This window comes from Camelina sativa, chromosome 13 (genome assembly GCF_000633955.1).
Source record: "Camelina sativa cultivar DH55 chromosome 13, Cs, whole genome shotgun sequence".
Lineage (NCBI taxonomy): Eukaryota > Viridiplantae > Streptophyta > Magnoliopsida > Brassicales > Brassicaceae > Camelina > Camelina sativa.
In genome coordinates, this window is record NC_025697.1 from 12,730,951 (window position 1) to 12,751,659 (window position 20,709).

The 20,709-nt window shown below is 34.3% G+C and overlaps 4 protein-coding genes across 6 annotated transcripts in view; 3 read left to right on the top strand and 1 right to left on the bottom strand.

Annotated features, from left to right (window-relative positions):
- Positions 384-1,937, bottom strand: LOC104736575 (transcription initiation factor TFIID subunit 15-like). Its single transcript, XM_010456579.2, has 4 exons — positions 1,695-1,937; positions 1,160-1,575; positions 870-975; positions 384-682 (listed from the first exon to the last, which is right to left on the bottom strand). Exons 2-3 carry the CDS (start codon positions 1,567-1,569, stop codon positions 885-887), a joined length of 501 nt encoding a protein of 166 aa, XP_010454881.1. The 5' UTR covers positions 1,570-1,575; positions 1,695-1,937; the 3' UTR covers positions 384-682; positions 870-884.
- Positions 6,961-8,390, top strand: LOC104736576 (uncharacterized RNA-binding protein C17H9.04c-like). 3 transcript variants are annotated; one of them, XM_010456581.2, is made up of 4 exons: positions 6,961-7,158; positions 7,261-7,685; positions 7,867-7,972; positions 8,163-8,390. In XM_010456581.2, exons 2-3 carry the CDS (start codon positions 7,264-7,266, stop codon positions 7,955-7,957), a joined length of 513 nt encoding a protein of 170 aa, XP_010454883.1. In that variant the 5' UTR covers positions 6,961-7,158; positions 7,261-7,263; the 3' UTR covers positions 7,958-7,972; positions 8,163-8,390. The 3 variants fall into 3 exon arrangements, with proteins under 3 accessions (XP_010454883.1, XP_010454884.1, XP_010454882.1); XM_010456580.2 differs by having other exon boundaries at positions 6,984-7,158; positions 7,258-7,685; XM_010456582.2 differs by lacking the exon at positions 7,867-7,972 and having other exon boundaries at positions 6,964-7,158; positions 7,258-7,685.
- Positions 10,719-11,192, top strand: LOC104738190 (glutathione S-transferase T3-like). Its single transcript, XM_010458404.1, has one exon. It carries the CDS (start codon positions 10,719-10,721, stop codon positions 11,190-11,192), a length of 474 nt encoding a protein of 157 aa, XP_010456706.1.
- The window catches only part of LOC104738192, a 5,421-nt gene continuing 3,327 nt past the window's right edge, over positions 18,616-20,709 (top strand). The window contains exons 1-3 of the mRNA XM_019234555.1: positions 18,616-19,071; positions 19,722-19,858; positions 20,416-20,636. Coding sequence (XP_019090100.1) covers positions 18,616-19,071; positions 19,722-19,858; positions 20,416-20,636 — 814 coding nt within the window. The remainder of the gene's footprint in view (positions 19,072-19,721; positions 19,859-20,415; positions 20,637-20,709) is intronic.

Genomic DNA, 20,709 nt, shown 5'->3' on the forward strand with positions numbered 1-20,709 from the left:
AAATTAATATGTGTTTTTAATAATTAATTAGCTATTCTCATGCATTTTCTTTAGATTAGTGGTAAATACTCATTATCCTCAAGCCACATATATCTTAATAGGACTACACGTACACCTATTATGGATGCTTAATCTTGATTTACCTTTTAAATTTTAAAATTTTATTATTGTTCACGCCTTTTTTGTTTCTTTTTAAGGCATTGGATTGAACAAAAGGTTTCGTTGTGGTCCGTGGATCTATCCATTTCAAACATTTACTAGATTTTCTGTTTGGTTAACAGAAAACACCTTTCGTACTAAAATTTAGATGATAAAAAATAATTGCTTAATATAACATTTGCATGCACATAATTTGGATTTTAACTAGTCGATCAACAAGTCGATCAAGTGCTTCAAACTACGAGAGAATCGTGGTTGTAGAATCAGAATGCAACAAGTTTAACAAAAGTAAGAATAGATTAAAACAAACGTACACGTACTAGCTAGCTAGGAAACCGATCGACATTAGAACAAAACGCTTCCGAAAAATTTCGAATTGCCTACATTCTAAAATAACCAGAAGAGGGTGCTACGAGGTATGAGAGGAGACAAAGGAAAGCGAAAAACAAATCATCACGACATAAAGGGTTGCCGGGTCGGTATCTTGCTCCATTTCTTCATCAGTACTCTCTTTTACTGCTTTCTGATGAATCCAAAGAATAAAAGATACGATTAAACTACTGTTGTTAGTATATATACCAACACTAGCATATATACACTTACATAATACAGTAGTAAATGTTAAGAACTTGTACAGTCCAAATATATGTATATGTTGAGACTTGTGATTAGAATTTTAGAACTATCGTTGCAAAATGAAATTAATTTACTTGAAGATGATGAGACTAATAGGGTGGTTCAGTGGCAGGTTCCTTTGGTGCGTTACACCTGAAGCACTCTGATCTGCTTGCGAAATTATGTTCGTTGCAGCCTGACCTATATATACAAACCAAATTAGTTTCTACAATATGCTTATACAAATATACTAAGATATATAAACGGTCATTTTAGCTTATGTACGTAAGCCAGCATGCATGAGTTAATAGATGTTACGTGATGAAGTAAACCCATATTGAACCATACACATAAAAAATAAAAAAATAATAAAAAATAAAAGTACCTTGGGCAAATCCAATCTCCAGATTTCCAAGGAGAACGTCCTGTGCCGCCACCACCACTGCTGCTGCCAAAACCAAAAAGGCCACCACGTCTTGGACCAGCATTCATGTCTATAAACCCCGTTGTTGCAGCGGCACTTGAGCTTGGAAACTCATCTTTAGCGGCACCGCACTTGAAGCAACTAGACCTGTTGGCAAAATTGTGCGTCCCACAATTCCCAAGGTTGCAATACCAATCACCCGGTCTCACGTCTGGCCCTGTGTTGAAACCGAAGGAGTTACCAAAACCGCTGATTAAGTCCGTACTTATGCCGCCCAGTACTCTAGGCTCTCTGCAACGTTGGCATGAATCCCTTCTCTGGAAGTTGAGGTGGCTACACAATCTGCAGTTCCAATCTCCCGGCCTATTCATCTTCTTCTACGTACGGCCCCATTGAAAAAAAAAAAAAAATTAGAGTATATAGTTACACAAAACTAAAATCATATACTATATTTTACAAAGGTAACCTATATTTAGTATTTTTTTTTTATGATTACCTGATTATGTTAAACTGGAAACTATAAGGAGAGTGGAAGTGAGTAATATATATATAAGAGATGAGGTTTGGAGTTATAGCATATGAAGGTGATGTTGTACTCTCCTCACATATTTATATGGACAAAGCAAAAGTCCATTCCTTTAACAAGCCGGGAACATTTTTTGAAGTGAAATTAACTAGGGTTTCAATTGGTTTTCACTTTCTCATTTGCTTCAGCTTTAGTGTATTTCCTTTAACGTTGTGTTTCTCCGTAAACTACGTTTTTCCCAAAACAAACAAAAATTATCTATTTATATATTTCGAGGACTTTATCTATCATTTTTAGTCCCCACTATTTTCAAAAAAAAAGATAAAGAAAATAAAAGGATTCTTTGACCTTTTTGGGACCCCAGCTCGTATATGCTTCTAGATTCTTTCTTAACAGTATATGCATATATATATAGATTGACGTATACATAAGACAAACAAGCTGAGGGATATATAGTTATCATCTCATTATCTATTTCGAGAGCATGTATGACTTTCACATGCATTATTGATCAACCTCTAGCTATGATTGGTAAAAATACTCCCAGTATATATAACTAATTTGTACATATAAATATATAATACACACACATATAGCTATTGATGAAGGTTCATGGGTGTATATGCTCTCGTGCGCGTCAGGAGTAAAGATTTCTCTAGCACTGTTTAAAGCAAAAGTTGCATGGCAACAATTTCAAGGAACGTATCTGTTCCCCTTAGCCGCGGAAATGATGAACGTTTAAAGGAATAACTTCTCCTTTCTTTAGTTTTAGTCTTTTGAAGTTTTAATATTACTTCCAATATATATTATTCTGAAATTGAAATAGTCATGTGTATATCTATCTAGAACTTAGTGGTTCGTGAATATTCTAAAAAAAAACTTAAGGAAAAACATCCAAAACTATAGGTTAAAACAAAAATAAGAATCATTAAATGGGAAGTGAAAGTGAGGTTCGTATCTTGACCATCTTTGTGTCCTTTTCATTTGTCTACTAGAAAACAATTTCATTTTTTTTTTAACTGATGTTTTTTTCTTACTATATCGTCCCACATACAAATTATATATTGTCGTTTGTGATATTACACCGGAATCGCTTTTGTACCCTCAAATCACCCTTTCCATTGTGGTATACTTGTCTCTCTAAAGTAGAGTCAGCAATAAGATAATAAGACAACATTTCCACAGTAACATATATATAAACAAATTAAACAAAATTGGACGAAATTTCTAACTTTTATTTTATAATTATTTAGGTTAACCTTTGTCATTTATATTAGTTGTAACTTGTAAAATAAAAACTAAATAAAGCTCGGATACTACACAGTTTATATGTTCAAAAATATGTTAACAGGATTTAACCCAAAAAAAAAAAAAAAGTATGTCAGCACTAACAAGTTTCATAATAGAGGAATGGTTTATATATAGTTTGTTTAGGTTGGAAATCTGATATTACTTCTGTTAAGGACTTAATTAATCTGGTATGCAAGGTTGTCTAGCTACTTGAATTTAAAACATTAATCGTTCATTGGTAACCAAATGATGAGCTTCCTTGGTGTTTAAGCGTATAATTATGAATTAAAAAATATATAGTTATGAGTTGCATCAGAGATAGAGGGTCCAAAAAGGTACGAGTCAAAGGACTTTTATGTAGAGCTAGAGGTTAACATAAAATCACTTAACAAGATCTCTTTATTTTAGTTGGGTGTGGGCTCCTTGGTTGTTTGTTGGCTTCTTATCGCTCTAATTTACTTAAAATTGCATTATGCTTTGACCCAAGATTCTATAATCAAAGTACTTTAAATTGACAACTGTTATATAATAATGAAGTGATCAAGATGATAAAAAAAAGAACGATGAGGTAACAAAAAACCATATCGAGTAAAAATCAAGTTGTGGGATCAACTATTGAGTCTATATTTGGCTATACATAATTTTGCATAAATGAAGATTAATTTGAGCACAAAACCTATAAACATCGTTTTTCCAACAATGTTGGTGATGTAGCAAGGACAATAAGAAAATCCACAATACTATACCCATAACTAGTAAGTATATAACATATTTTCAAAAGTTTGATTTTTTATATGGATTCCTATAAATTGTGAATAAGACAACTAAATTATGTCCTTTAATAGAAAAATAAGAGTTACATGAATATGCTTCAATCTAAATATATCATAATACAACAAAGCTACTGCTCAAAGTAATTACCATATTATAATTGAACAAATATTTATCATAATACAAGAAACACTCTAAAGCTGGCCAAAGTAATTTACCCATACTAAAGAATTTATAGGCTTGGAAATCTCAGCCGAAATTATCACTTAATCTATTTTAAATATTCTCGTTTGTTTTATTTTATTTTTAATTCTTCGTTTGCGAAAGTTTACAATTGAGGTGAAGGAAACGAAAGAGTTATGATTAATTTTTTATTTTTTTGAACGAGCCGCCAGTTGTATTCTTCTGTGTTCTATCTATTTATGCCCATTCTCTTCACATCACTCTTTTAAAGCCTCATGCCTCTTTTCTTTCACTAAACTCATCATCACATCTCTTCCAAGTTCTTTTAGGTCTGTCTTTCAATTTACGTTATTTCGTAACAATCTGATTATTTTTTAGATATTGACTTCAGAAATATATAGCCACAAGAATGCAATTGGTAAATATATGTATATCCACTATTATTATCTTTTGGATAAATAAATTCAATTCTTGTCCTAACTTTTAACGAAAGCAAAGAGTTCAATACATACGAGAAATTAAGTTTTAACAATTTTTTTTTGTTTAGAATATATGAGGTAACTAAAGCAATTGGAGTAGGATTAGTGTTTTGATACATAAGAGTTGCGAAGAAACGGTTTCGTTTCAGTAGATACAAGTTAAGAAGAAAATAAATTTGACAAGTACCCATAGTCTTATTAGGGTAAACCAGTATATGACTATACTATTTCGGATGGGTATATATTCGTTTTTGTATCTTTTTTCTGAAAACAGACAGGTCTAAAAACTCTATATTAATTGTGGGTTTTGGACATATGATGAGTTTTAACCCACTTTTAACATTCTTACATGGGAAGCATTTCCCAAAGATAAATCGAATAGATTCTCTCTTTTCTTTTGTGTTCGTCAGTTTTTCTTTAGCATTCCCCGAGACAATATTGGTGGGTTTATTAATTATAATGATTCTTCATATATTCTCCATACCGTTTTAATTTTGTGTTACTTTGTCTCTATTATGATTCTTTTTATATATTATTATCCAAGTTATCCAATTTTTTCTTCAATTTCGAGTTAGCTTTTACGGCGACTTATGGATAAGGCATAAGGCTAAGGAGCCCTGGAATGGAATGATGGACGGAGTCTTGGATAGAGCGTGAAATCACCATAACCTATATATCAGTTCGTATCGTATACTATTGTATACATAATTATTTAAAGTTTATGAAAATACAAAAGCATTTTTTGTGTAATTAAGAAAGACTTGTTTAAGGTGCATATATAACAATTAGTTGATTGCCATTTGACTCTTCAAGTTAGTAAGTATATCATACGTGATCCCAAAAAAATGTGTTATTTATCTGATAGCAGGTTAGTTTAATTAAAAATGTTTTAATGTATAACACATAAACACTATTGCCAAATAAAACCATCTTTTGCCAAATAATAAATTCATAGAATAGGATAAACAAGAAATTTTATCAAGTTTATAAAATTACATAATTTCACGAAAGTACATCAAATTATTTTCGTCAATTTATGTGAAAATCACCCTTAGCTTTAATTAAAAGGGGCATTTGAGTATAATTAATTATATATAATCCACAATTGAGTATTTATATAAAAATAAATAAATAAATAAATAATTTCATTCGATTTTATTTAATATATATATATAACTTTATATCACTCGTCTTACATATATCTTACTGTGGAAATCTCGTCTTATATATTATCTTATAGCTGACTCTACTTTAGAAAGACAAGAATACCAGTCCACAATGATACTATGATAGTAAGAAAAAAAAATCAATTTAGAAAAAGGTAAATGAAATTGTTTTGTAGCAGAAAATCAAAGGACACAAAGATGGTCAAGATACGAACCTCAAAGCCTTTTCCCTTCCCATTTAATGATTCTTATTTTTGTTTTAACCTATAGTTTTGGATGTTTTTCTTTAAGTTTTGTTTGAGAATCACGAACCAATAAGTTCTACATGGATATACACATGCCTATTTCAAACTCAGTATAATATATATTGGAAGTATTATTAAAACTTCAAAGGGCCAAACTTCAAAAGACTAAAACTAAAGAAAGGAGAAGTTATTCCTTTAAACATTCATCATATCCGCGGGTAAGGGGAACAGATACGTTCCTTGAAATTGTTGCCATGCAACTTTTGCTTTAACAGTGCTAGAGAGATCTTTACTCCTGACGCGCACGAGAGCATATTATACACCCATGAACCTCCATCAATAGCTATATATATGTATGTGTGTGTATTTATATCTACAAATATATATATATATATATATATACTGGTATATTTTTGCCAATCATAGATAGAGATCAACCAAGTTGAGGTTGATCAATAATGTGAAAGTCATACATGCTCGAAATATAGCGAGATGATAACTATATATCCCTCAGCTTTAGTTATCTTATGTATACGTCAATCTATATATCTATATATGCATATACCGTTAACAAAAAATCTATAAGCATATACGAGCTGGTCCCAAAAAGGTCTAAGAATCCTTTTATTTTCTTTATCTTTTATTTTTTTAAGTTTATTTTGTGAAATTTAGTGAGATATTCATTTTGTTACATATTCATAGCATGCGTACTCCACCTATTAGTCGTAAACAATATAGTCAGTCCAAGAAAATAATACTTCTATAGTAGGCCATTTTGATATCTCTGGTTTACATATATATTCCACACCACCATTTAAAAAGCAAGAGTTGTATAAGAGACTATTGTTTTTTACTTTGATTTATATGCCGATATACATCTGTCAAGTATTTAAAAAAGACAAAAAATGGTATTGAATAATCTGGCTATGTATTAGCTTTTGTGAAGCAGAAGCAAAAATGAAAACGGCTAATATCGAAAGCCTTTAACCTTGTTGTTTTCTTTTCTTTTTTATTTAAAATAGTGGGGACTAAAATGATAGATAAATTTTGTTTCTTTTGGGAAAAACGTAGTTTACCGAGAAACACAACGTTAAGGGAAATGCACTAAAGCTGAAGCAAATGAGAAAGTAAAAACCAATTAAAACCCTAGTTTAACTTCAAAATATGTTCCCGGTTGTTAAAGGAAGGGCCTTTTGCTTTGTCAATATAAATATATGAGGAGAGTACAACATCACCTTCATATGCTATAACACCAAATCCCTCATCTCTTATATTACTCACTTACTCTCATCCTGATCAGGTAAGCATAACATATATAGGCTACACTTATAAAGATATGTACGGATATGTATTTGGTTTTGTCTAACTTATATACTTTTTTTAACGGGTCCGTACGTAGAAGAAGATGAATAGGCCGGGAGATTGGAACTGCAGATCGTGTAGCCACCTCAACTTCCAGAGAAGAGATTCATGCCAACGTTGCAGAGAGCCTAGACTAGTAAGTGCCGACTTACTCAGCGGTTTTGGTAGCCGCCCAGTCAGTAACTCCTTCGGTTTCAACACCGGACCGGACGTGAGACCGGGTGATTGGTACTGCAACCTTGGGAATTGTGGGACGCACAATTTTGCCAATAGGTCTAGTTGTTTCAAGTGCGGTGCCGCCAAAGATGAGTTTTCAAGCTCAAGTGCCGCTGCAACAACGGGGTTTATAGACATGAATATTGGTCCAAGACGTGGGGGCCCTTTTGGTTTTGGCAGCAGCAGTGGCGGTGGGGGCACTGGCACAGGCCGTTCTCCTTGGAAATCTGGAGATTGGATTTGCCCAAGGTACTTTTTATTTTTATTTTTTATGTGTATGGTCATGGATTTACTTCATCACGTAATATATATTAACTCATGCATGCACTTACGTATGTAAGCTAAAACGACCATTTATATAATATATATATGTGTAGTATTAGTATATGTATAAGCATATTGTAGAAACTAATTTGATTTGTATATATAGGTCAGGCTGCAACGAACATAACTTCGCAAGCAGGTCAGAGTGCTTTAGGTGTAACGCACCAAAGGAACCTGCCACCGAACCACCCTATTAGGCTCATCATCTTCAAGTAAATTGATTTCATTTTGCAACAATAGTTCTAAATTTTTAATTAATCACAAGACTCAACATATAGCATAAATTTGGACTGTACGAGTTCTTAACATTTAGTACTCTATAATGTATAGTGTTTATATGCTACCGAATTGATAAATATACTAACAACATACAGTACTTAACGTATCTTTTTTTTAAAAAAGATTCATCAGAAAGCAGTAAAGGAGAGAAAACTGATGAAAGAATTGGAGCACGATCTTAGATACCGACCCGGCGACCCTTTATGTCGTGATGATTTTTTATTTGCTTTCCTTAGATTTGACTCCTCTCATATCTCGTAGCACCCTCTTGTGATCTGGTTATTTTAGAATGTAAGCAATGCGAAGTTTTTCGGAAGTGTTTAGTTCTAATGTCGATCGGTTTACTAGCTATAGTACGTACGTTTGTTTTATTCTATTCTTACTTTTGTAAAACTTGTTGCATTATGAATTTATGATTCTACAACCACGATTCTCCCATAGTTGGAAGCACTTGATCGACTTGTTGATCGTACTCGACACTGAGAAATGATGTTTATGTGGCTCAAAATCAAATTAAGTGCATGCAAGTCTTATTACGCAATAATTTTTATCATCTAAGTTAAACCAAACATAAAATCTAGTAAGTGTTTGACATGGATAGATGCATGGACCACAACGTAACCTTTTGTTCAGTCCAACGCCACAAAAAAGGGGGTGAATAATAATTGAATTTTAAATTTAAAAGGTGGATCAAGATTAAGCATCCACAATTGTTATACATTATTAATTATAATGTGGCTTAATTAGGATAGTTACCACCAATCGAAAGAAAAATTCTCCGAGCTCTCTTCTCAAATGAGAATAGATAGCTAGTTATCAGAAAATTATATTGTTGATGTTATCTTTAATTAATTGAAATGAAAAGCCATGAATAAATCAAAGGATAAGTAGTTCATACTTCATACCTTAACTCTTAAATAGTAGTATAAGGCCTTCTCCAACAGGGGGATGTAACACATGTTTTAGATGAATAGATGCAAAAATAAATAAATGAGAGAAAACAAAAAATAATAAGAGAGCCTCTCATTTAGCAACCTCTTTTGTGGAATAAGAGACCGTATGTGTCATCCTTCCGTTGGCTAAACGGAATAATAGAAATATTTTATTCTTTCATCTCTCTCTCTCTATCGAACTCCAAAATTGTTAAAGTTAGGCGATTGAATGAAATGCTATGTACTAAAAGGAGATTGGGATCAAAGGAGATCCGACGATGAGGATGAATTTGCGGAAGACAGTCAGAGGATATTGAATCGACTCTGAAATTGATTTGGTTGAGATTTGATTTTGGATTCGATTGATTTGGATTCGATTGAAGAATTGGAATCGACGGATTAGGGTTGTTGTGTTTCTGTTCGCAAATTAGGGTTCTTCGATGGTCGTTCGAAATTAGGGATTTTGCTTGCCTCGCCTCTGTTCCGATTTGATGTATATTTTTGGTGGAAGTTGTCACTTTATTGTTTGTTTACGAGGAAGCAGAAAAGCTTTGGTTCAGTTTGTGTCTTTGTTCGATTATCACGAAGCAAAAAAAGCTATGGGTTCAGTTTGTGTCCTTGTTTGATAAGCTATGGGTTCAGTTTGTGTCCGTGTTTGATAAGTTTGTTTTTAATTTGGACATTATTAAGTTTGTTAAGTTTGTTAGAAGTTTGATTCCACAAAAAGTATGTTTGATAAGTGGGTTTTCTCATTTGAGCATGATAGTGATCTACTTCTCACTTTTCTTTTGAGGTTTTAAATGGACCAACTTGCAATGATGGACTGTGATCGATGTTGGTACATGTTCCGCCATGAAGGAAGGTAATATATGATCCTCTTCTTTCTTAACTAACTTTGGTGTTAGTTTAGGTAATAGTCGAGTCAAGCATTGATGATTGCTTTTTGTTTGTTGGTTGTGATAAATATAGTTTGTACTTGATTAGGGAGATACAAGTCGAGTCAGTCATTGATGAATGCTTCTACATCAGGCTTATTGTTTGATGGTTTAGGGTTTGTTGGTTGTTAAAATGTGATAAATGTGTGGTTGTTGTACTTTAGATAAAAACTTAAATTTCAAAAGTTAAACCCACTAGTTTTAAAAGTAAACTAGTGGTAAACATTATAAATAAAAGGTTTACACTTGATAGTAAAACACAAAACACACAACATTAAGCCTTTATCACAAAACACTTATCACAACCATAACTTCTCCTTCTCTCACTTATCACACACGAACAAGTAGCCTATGGATTCAGACGACTCCATGAACCCCTATCATCACTCTTTTGGCTTCTTCGACCTGCTACAAAGTCAACACGAAACCCACATGCTTTTTGACTCTCCATATGAGAGTCAATGTTCTGATGCACCACCTGCAGTTGCTTCCCTTGTTGGTAACCGCATAGCAAGGCAGACATGGTTACCAACCGATGATGTAATGCTTGTCAGCGCTTGGTAGAACACAAGGAAAGATCCTATAACTTCAAACGAGCAAAGACGTGGAGCATTCTGGGGAAGGATAGCGGATTACGTTGCAGCTTGTCCAAATGTTGTAGGCCGACCAAAGAGAGAGTCCAGTCATTGTAAGCAGAAGTGGGGTAAGATCAACGACAATGTGTGCAAGTTCGTAGGATGCTATGAGGCTGCAACAAGGGAGAAAACAAGTGGGCAGAATGAAGATGACGTTATGAAGCTAGCAACACAGATATGATCAATGACCACAACAAAAAATTCACCTTGGAGCATGCTTGGCGAGATCTTAGATATGATCAGAAGTGGTGTGCGTCCACATCTACTAAAGGGAGTGGAGTGAAAAGGACATGGGTGTGTGAGAATGGTTTTGTAGATCCTTCAAGCTCCCAACCGGTGGATTTCGAGGCTGAGCCAATGATGACCCGTCCTCCTGGTGTTAAGGCTGCAAAGAGGAAGGCCAAGAAGAACATCAACACTAAAGCGGATGTGGAGGGAGATCTGAAAGCTTTGTTGGAGTTTCAGATGCAAGAGGTTGAGCGGATGTATGAGATGAAGCAAAATGATTTTGCTTTGAAAGAGATGGAGTTTGCTATGAAAGAGAAGGATCACAAGCATGTCATGCTTCAAAATCTCATAGCAAAAAAAGATTCATTTACTGAATCGGAAAAAGCTTTAAAGGAAAAACTTATTGATGACATGTTGTCATAAATTTGAATCGGTGTTTAGCTTATTGATGACTTATTGTGTTTTTCTTTGTTGTGTCTTATGTACCCGGCTTTATGCTTTCAATTTTCTTTGTAATCGGTTTATTTGATGGTTGACTTATGTAATCGATTTTACTTTGTTGAAGAATGGTTAGCATGTATTAGGTTGCTTTGATGGTTACTTTGTTGTGTCTTTATGTTATATAATCATCTCTTTTTTGTTTTTGGTTTGGTTAATATGTTATGTTCTCATGTGTTCTCTGTTTCAGGATAAAGGACAACAATGGTCTCCATTCACGGGAGTCTCCACACACAACAGTCTCCTAACACAACAGTTTCCATTCACGGGGTCTCCACACACAACAGTCTCCATTCACGGGAGTCTCCACAAACAACAGTCTCCACACACAACTGTCTCCATTCACGAGAGTTTCCACACACAACAGTCTCCACAGACAACAGTCTCCATTCACTGGAGTCTCCACACACAACAGTCTCCAAAGCCAAGAGTCTCCACACACAAGAGTCACCCGTGAGCTTCACCACACACAACATTATCCCGTGACCAAACAGCTTTAGGAAAAGCCAACGAATCCTACATATTTTTATATGAAGTATTGTTTATATGTAAACAATAATAGAACAAGACCATAGTTGTTACCACATTTTTTTAGAATTACACTTCTTTTGTTTTTTAGAAGTACGCTTCTTTTGTTTTTTTTGTGACATACACCACATATTTTAACAAGTAGAGGTTTTGTTTTTTAACTCACCATACCACAAAATTTGTAACGATTGTACACCACAAATTATTACAAGTACAAGTCTATAAAACGTAAATGCCATTTTGGTTCACAAATTGTCACAACCAATTCACAAACTTATCAAACACTCTCTATATTTTCTTTCACTTTTCTCCTAAAATGGCATCTTCTTCTCACAATAATTTAGATGACGCAATTGATGAATGCTTTAATCAAGTTTGTGACCAAGTTTCCGATCAATTTTGGCAATCTCTTCTCACTCCACCTGTTCAACATCAACAACCACCCAAACCAAAGAAGAAGCGAACTTACATTGAAAGAAATCGTGAAGTCGGCCATGCCCACTTGTGGAACGATTATTTCAGTGAAGATGCAACATACACTCCCAAAATTTTCAGTATCGTTGAGCGACTAGGAAATGAAATTCCATTCTTTCAACAACGAAGAGATGCTACAGGACGGTTGGGGCTTTCAGTACTACAAAAGTGTACAGCAGCAATTTGTATGATGGCATATGGTTCGGCAGCTGATGTGGTTGACGAATACATCCGACTTACTGAAACCACAACGTTCTCATGCTTGGGACATTTTGTTGAAGCAATCATAAATTTTTTTGGAGATGAGTACTTACGAAGACCCACACCAGAAGATCTTCAATGACTACTCGATATTGGAGAGATACGCGGATTTCCGGGGATGATAGGAAGCATCAATTGTATGCATTGGGAGTGGAAGAATTGTCCATCCGCATGGAAATGTCAATATACATGTGGTTCTGGCAAGCCAACAATCGTTTTAGAGGATGTAACATCACAAGATCTCTGGATCTGGCATGCATTTTTCGGACCTCCAGGTACATTTAACGATATAAATATTCTTGAGCGCTCTCCCGTTTTTGATGATATTTTAAACGGTCGAGCTCCAAAAGTTAAATACAGTGTCAATGGACACCAGTACAAGTTGGCTTACTATCTAACAAATGGTATTTATCCAAAATGGTCTACTTTTATCCAATCTATTCCACTTCTGCAAACTCCAAAAGACTATTTATTTGCTACACATCAAGAAGTTGTACGTAAAGATGTCGAGCGTGCTTTTGGAGTTTTGCAGGCTCGATTTGCCATAGTCAAAAATCCGGCTCTTCTTTGGAATAAGATAAAAATTAGAAATATTATGAGAGCGTGTATCATACTGCACAATATGATAGTAGAAGACGAATGGGATGCGTACACTCAGTTTGATCAATCTGAATTCACAAACATGGAGTCCAACCGAACTTCAGAAGTGGACTTCAGCTTACCAAAAACCAGGCCTCATGTGTCTCCACTATGATGAACATTCGTTTGAGTGTTCGTGATCGAGAAAAACATAAACAGTTGCAAGATGATTTGGTTGAGAATATTTGGACAAAATTTGAAGGATACAATTAATCATTTTCACTTTTTATGATTTGCACTTCTATTTTATGATATTTTAAAGTTTTCTATGTTTAATATTTTATGAATGCAATAATTTTATAAACATCAATCTTAATATGCAATAATTTCATATTGTGCTTTAATTTATTTATTTTCAAAAAAAAAATCAAATTAAGAGACTCAATAATATAACCCACTATTGGAGAGGTACATTTTAATTAGAATACCCAAAGTTTTTATTCAACCAAAAATACAAATTATATTAATTAAAAAAATTTAGAATCCTAAAAATATATCCCCATTGTGGATGCCCTAATTATGTTACAATTATGAAGTGTACCAAATGGGTTTATCATGTACCTTTGGCACATTCTTTTAGTGTTTCATGAAAAAAATGAATCCATATATACACAAATAAATATTTATTTTGGGGTTATTCAAAGCGCGAAAAAGAAGAAGAATTTGTACCGCAATTTTCATGTTTACCATTCAACTTTTATTCTAGTTATTTTTACACTCCTTGTTACATATATGCATTTCGCACTAACGACATTTACTCCGCTTGATATGTTCCTTTTTTTTTATCGTTCTACTGTCATGATTTGGACTCTAAACTAGTATAAGCAAGCATACGTACGTGTCCTCTCATACACTTTGCACTTTGCATAGGATTCCCCCATTCAATGAACTCATATAGGTGTGTAGTTAAGATTATCATCAATGGGTAAAAAAAAAGAAGACAACCAGTCTTTAATGTCTGCTACTATAATCCATTGCTTAGCTTTTATTTATTTTTGCGTTAAAGGGTTGCACTAATTGGCTTTTACTAAAGAATCTTTCGTTTTTTCCCCCACTTTTAAGTTCATTCATCATTTTATTCGTCTTTGGTTTTAGTGAAGTGAAAGTACGTCTTAGGTATTATCACATGCATCATGGTGAACGTCGTCTTCCCCACTTTGAATTTCAAAACCATCAATAGTTAGATTCGATTTTTAGATGTATAGTATTTATCACCATTCACAAATTACAATGCATTAAGAATACATTTCCATCTTATCAATATAGTAGTATTACATAATTCCTAAATTATATCGTTAATTAAAACACAGTTTTATTATAACTAACAGTCATGTTCATCTAACTGATATAGCTACATGCATACAAATTGCTGTCAAACTAAGTCATTATATTGTATTTACAAGGTCAGGAATCAGGATAGCTGTGTGCATCTTTTATATATATATATATATAGCTTTAATCATATTTCATGCAAATCCATGTGAATTAAAACACATGCGGGTGATATAATCTAAACTCTTATAGATAGATATAGTATTTCTTTTAATGAGAGCAAATGAGAGAGACCCGTCGATGACCAATCTAAGTAAAGTACACATCACTTGTTAAATAAACAAAAATTATTACTGTTAAAGTCAATTCTTATAACAAAAGCAATAGCAAAGATAACTTTTTATCCATTTCAAAACACCCTTAGAAAACAATAATAAATTCTTAAATATTGGGGAAATTGCAGTAACTTTTTAAAAAGTTTGAAAATTTCTCTTTAACCCACATAAAAAGAGCAAAGCATGTTCATCTTTCTATAAGGCCTTTTTTTTTCTTTGCCGTTCTTTCTTTTCTTTTGTTGTACCCTTCCACATTCTTCCTAATAATTTCTATCTTTATGCAAAGGGAGCAATTGAACATGGATGTAACATGTATTTTGTCAATGAAAACTCACTTTTCTTTGAAGGGTATGGGTAGAGGTGGCAAGCGACCTCCATGCCCGCGGGCCTAGCCCCAATAGTACTTCAGCGAAATGGGCATATACACTAAATATTAGGCAGTTAAAAAGTGGGTCTTGCGGGCCTAGCCCAAACGGATTGCGAGTTTTAGCGGGTTATACCCGCGGGTTGGCAGGTCGGTCTGCGGTCTTCAAATATTAAATAAAAATAAATATTTAATATAGATACATAACTATTTTTATATAATTTTAAATTATATCTTTTAAAAGTATGTGGTAACACAAATAATTTAATGTAAAAAAATTAAAACATCTATAAAAATTTAATATAAACATTGATTTTATTTAAAATTGTTTTTTTTAAATTATTATTTATTATTTATTATTTTATTTTAATATATTTTAATTAATTTTATTATATTTTTAACGTATTATTTAGGCTCGCAGGCCAGCCCGCTAACCTGTTGGGCTTAGCGGGACAGGCTTGGACATAAATTTTATGTCCGCGAGCTTAGCGGGTCGGCCCATTACAATCCAAAAATAGAAATTACCCGCTGCGGATGGCCCAGATGGATGCGGACCAGCCCGTTTGATAGCTCTAGGTATGGGTAGTATGGGATCCCCGGGTAGTATATATAATTCTACTGGAAAAAATGAAATCTCCACACGAGTTCTTTATTTTTCTTTTCACCAATATACATAACATAAATTATCAAACCTCCACATAAATTTGTTATCGAACTATTGTTTAACGTTTGTAGATCTAATTAATTTCCTATAAAAGGAGTGTAACATTTTTAAATGACAAATACTACAATGTTATAAAGAAGTGATTATTCATCACTAAACATGACACATGTTTTAATATTTGTCATGTTTCTCTCTTTTGATTAAGTGACTCATCCTTAATTGTGTGCCTATAAATATGTGATGAGAGGAAACATTGTATGTGGTTGTGGAATATAACTTTTGCTTTCTTATTACAAGTCCTCTTTCCTTCTCTTAATATTACTCTCTTTCTCTCCTTTAATTCTCCACCACTCATTCAAGTACTAAGAAATCTCATACGTATATATATATATATTAAGATCTCTTTTATATCACGTTATCAGCACGATCGTATCTCTGCTCCAACCGATCCAACCATTTCTATACAGATCACTCTTTTGAGGTAACATCTAATTTATGTCGAATTTGTTTATTTAAAATTTCTTTAAATTCTTTTAAATTCAAGAATATATATATGAGATATTTACGGAGTAAAAAGACTATGTCTTCTCCTTGATCATAATGGTAGGCTCTGCCTACTTGATCATATAGATCTACATTCTTGATCAGAAAGATAGGCTCTGCCTTCTCGATCATATGTTAAGATTTATATTATATTATGGAAGGCTCTGCCTCCTCAAAATCTCATGAATAAATTAATAATGGACTTATTATTCATTTAGATAATTATGTCAAATCTCGCCAGACTCGAAATCCTTGCCCTTGATGTATCTGGAAAAAATTATATGACATGGGCATCGGATGCACGAATGCATCTGAGATCGGATGGGCTTTTAAGCACCATCGATCCGTCGAAAACGACGTCAGATGAGGATAAGGCCAAAGCCATGGTGTTTTTACGCCACCACCTCCACGATAATCTGAAAAATGAGTACATCACGAAAGAAGATCCTGTAGATCTTTGGCAATCACTCAAAGATAGGTTTGATCACCAGAAATATGTGATCTTACCAAAGGCTAGACATGAGTGGTTAAATCTCCGGTTCTTGGATTACAAAAGTGTTGGTGAATTTAATTCCGCTATGTTCGGAATCACCTCCAGGATGGCTTTGTGTGGCGAAGAAGTGAGCAATTATGATATGATCGAAAAAACGCTCTCAACTTTTCATCCTGGAAATGTAATCCTGCAAGAACAATACCGGACCAAAGGATACACTCGATATTCTGAGTTAATGCACGTTCTTCTTGTTGCTGAACAAAATAATCAACTCGTGATGCTGAATCATCAAACTCGTCCAATTGGATCAGCTCCACTTCCAGAAGTGAATGTTGCTTCATCCAGTTATAATAATTGGCAAGGACGAGGACGCGGACGCGGACGAGGCCAAGGCCGTGGTCGTGGGCTTGGAGGAGGTCGTGGCCGAGGTAGAGGAAGAGGTCACTATCCTAATAGCTTCAACGCTGGCAAAGCCAACAACGATCTTCATGTAAATGATGCCAGCCACGTTATAAAGAAAAAAGATGAGAGTATTTGTTACATATGTGGCATGAAAGGTCATTGGTACCAAACTTGTCGTATACCAAAGCATTTAGCCGATCTATATCAAGCATCTCAAAAGGAAAAAGAAAGAGACGTTGAGACCAATATCATCTCAAATGAAGTTGGACCTTCCTACTATGGTCTCAATGATGAAACTCATCTGGATATCGCAGATTTCCTCGTCAATCAAGAGAGTGGAAAATCATGCGATTAAAATCTTTATGTAAAATATGCTTGTAAAACTTTTGGTGTTTAAAGTCTTTTTGTAATATATTTTAAATCTCCTAAGACTTTGTTATATATTAATGCATATTTTATGAATGTTTTATCTCCAGAAAATGTCAACTTTTGAGATTAAGGATGAAGAAATGTGTCTAGCAGATAGTGCTACTACGCACTCAATATTTAGAGATAAAAAATATTTCTCCTCTCTCAAAATAAATGACTCCGCTAAAGGCGTGAGCACTATATCTGGAAATGCAAAGATTATAATGGGCTTTGGCGAAGCCAATTTTTCAATGCCAAGGGGAACAAAATTTGAAATAAAAGATGCATTATATTCCCCTAAGTCTCAACGAAACTTGATAAGTTTCAGAGATATCCGAAGAAATGGATATCATATAGAGACTATGAATAAGAATGGCATTGAATATCTTTGCATCAAATCCGAGGAAAAACATATATTGGAAGAGTTACCAATGTTATCCTCTGGATTATATTGCACAAAAATAAATGTATTCGCATCGTATGTTACAGTAAACTCAAAGTTTACTAATACGTTTAAGATTTGGCATGAGAGACTTGGACATCCTGGTTCAATCATGATGCGAAAAATTGTGCAAAATTCTAATGGCCACCCGTTAAAAAACCAGAAAATTTATTGTTCTGGTGAGTTTTCATGTGATGCATGTTCTCAAGGAAAACTCATAATTAGGCCATCGCCAACCAAAGTCGGGAATGAATTGCCAATATTCTTAGAGAGAATACATGGTGATATATGTGGACCTATTCACCCTTCATGCGGGCCATTTCGTTATTTTATGGTAATGATTGACGCATCTAGTAGATGGTCATATGTGTGTCTTTTGACAACACGAAATACGGCTTTCGCAAAATTCATTTCCCAAATAATCAGGTTAAAAGCACAATTCCCCGATTATGCCATAAAGAAAGTAAGGCTTGATAACGCTGGTGAATTCACTTCACAAGCTTTTAATGAATATTGTATGTCAATGGGAATTGATGTTGAACATCCGGTCCCTCATGTTCATACACAAAATGGCATGGCTGAATCTTTGATTAAACGGTTACAACTCATTGCTAGACCGTTGATATTGAGAACAAAACTCCCAATTTCTATATGGGGTCATGCTATATTGCATGCTGCAGCGTTGGTCCAAATACGACCAAGTGCATACAATACATATTCCCCTTTACAATTAACGTCTGGTCAAGAACCAAACATTTCTCATCTCCGTGTTTTTGGATGTGCGGTTTATGTTCCTATAGCCCCACCGCAAAGAACAAAAATGGGGCCACAAAGGAGATTGGGAATATACGTCGGTTATGCATCACCGAGTATCATAAATTATCTTGAACCACAAACTGGTGATATGTTTACAGCACGTTTTGCTGATTGCCATTTTAATGAAGATGAATTTCCAGCGTTAGGGGGAGGAATTAAACAGGTACCAAAAGAGATTACATGGAATACACCATCTTTGGTACATCTTGATCCCCCTACGAATCAACGTGAGCTGGAAGTTCAGAAAATTGTACATTTACAAAATTTGGCAAATCAATTACCAGATGCGTTCACAGATACAAAAAGGGTGACAAAATCACATATTCCCGCTGCAAATGCACCATCAAGAGTTGAAATTCCTAGAGAGGAAATCGATGGGAAAAAGGTTAATGAGCCTAAAGTTCAATTGAACGGGGGAGGCCAATAGGTTCTAAAGATAAAAATCCCAGAAAGAAAAAGAAAATGGAAGACGGAAATGAAAAGGTTCAAGAGAAACCAAGTAAAGAGAAAAGTCATCAGGAAGACGATACATAAAATTATGAAATCTCTATTAACTATGCCCAAGATGGAAAATTATGGGCTAGAGATGAAATCGATGATGATAATGGAATATTTTCTTTTTATGTATCTAAAGAGATTGATTATGAAAATGATGATCCTGATTCAAGGTCTTTGTCAGAGTGCCAACAAAGGCCTGACTGGGAGAAATGGAAAAGTGCAATGCAAACTGAATTGTTCTCCCTTAATAAAAGAAATGTCCTCGGACCTATTGTCACTGCATCTAATGATATAAAACCTGTTGGGTGCAAGTAGGTTTTCGTGAGAAAGAGAAATGAGAAAGATGAGATAACACGATATAAAGTCCGACTTGTTGCACAAGGTTTTTCTCAAAAGCCGGGAGTTGATTATGAGGAAACATATTATCCGTTCATGGATGCAATTACATTCAGGTACTTAATGAATCTAACAGCTTATAATAATTTAGAAATGTACCTTATGGATGTAGTGACAGCGTATTTATATGGATCATTGGATAATGAAATACACATGAAAATTCCAGAAGGATTTAAGGTTTCTGAGACGTTAAAAGAAAAGGCTAATGAGATATATGCGGTAAAATTACAGCGATCACTTTACGGATTAAAACAATCCGGACGCATATGGTATAATCGCTTAAACGATCACTTATTGAAGAAAGGGTATGTAAATAATGAAATATGCCCTTGCGTCTTTATAAAGAAATCCTCATCGGGATTTGTGATCATTGTTGTATATGTTGATGATCTCAATATAATTGGAACTCAAAAGGAGATTGATGATGCTAGAACTCATATGAAAGAAGAATTCGAAATGAAAGATCTTGGAAAGACAAAATTTTGCCTCGGTCTTCAAATAGAACATCTCCAAGATGGAGTATTTGTGCATCAGTCAAATTATACGAAAAAAAGAATTTAAAGCGCTTTTATATGGATAAAGTGACTCCTTTGAGTACTCTAATGGTCGGTAGGTCTCTGAATGTTGATACAGATCCATTCAGACCTTGTGAAGAGAATGAAGAAATACTTGGTCCCGAAGTACCTTATATGAGTGCTATCGGTGGACTTATGTATCTTGCAAATTGTACCCGACCAGACATTGCATTTGCAACTAATTTACTTGCAAGATACAACTCAGCTCCTACCCGCATGCACTGGAATGGAATTAAGCACATATTCCGCTATCTTCAAGGTACGATTGACTTGGGATTGTTGTACCGAAGAAACTCTACGTTTGGTCTAGTTGGTTTTGCAGATGCAGGATA

Bases quoted from the DNA above. Each gene is read 5' to 3' on its own strand.
- LOC104736575 (XM_010456579.2), bottom strand. From the start codon at position 1,569: ATGAATAGGCCGGGAGATTGGAACTGCAGATTGTGTAGCCACCTCAAC. The intron at 976-1,159 runs GTACTTTTATTT...TTGTATATATAG, and splicing joins GGAGATTGGATTTGCCCAAG to GTCAGGCTGCAACGAACATA.
- LOC104736576 (XM_010456581.2), top strand. From the start codon at position 7,264: ATGAATAGGCCGGGAGATTGGAACTGCAGATCGTGTAGCCACCTCAAC. The intron at 7,686-7,866 runs GTACTTTTTATT...TTGTATATATAG, and splicing joins GGAGATTGGATTTGCCCAAG to GTCAGGCTGCAACGAACATA.
- LOC104738190 (XM_010458404.1), top strand. From the start codon at position 10,719: ATGATCAATGACCACAACAAAAAATTCACCTTGGAGCATGCTTGGCGA.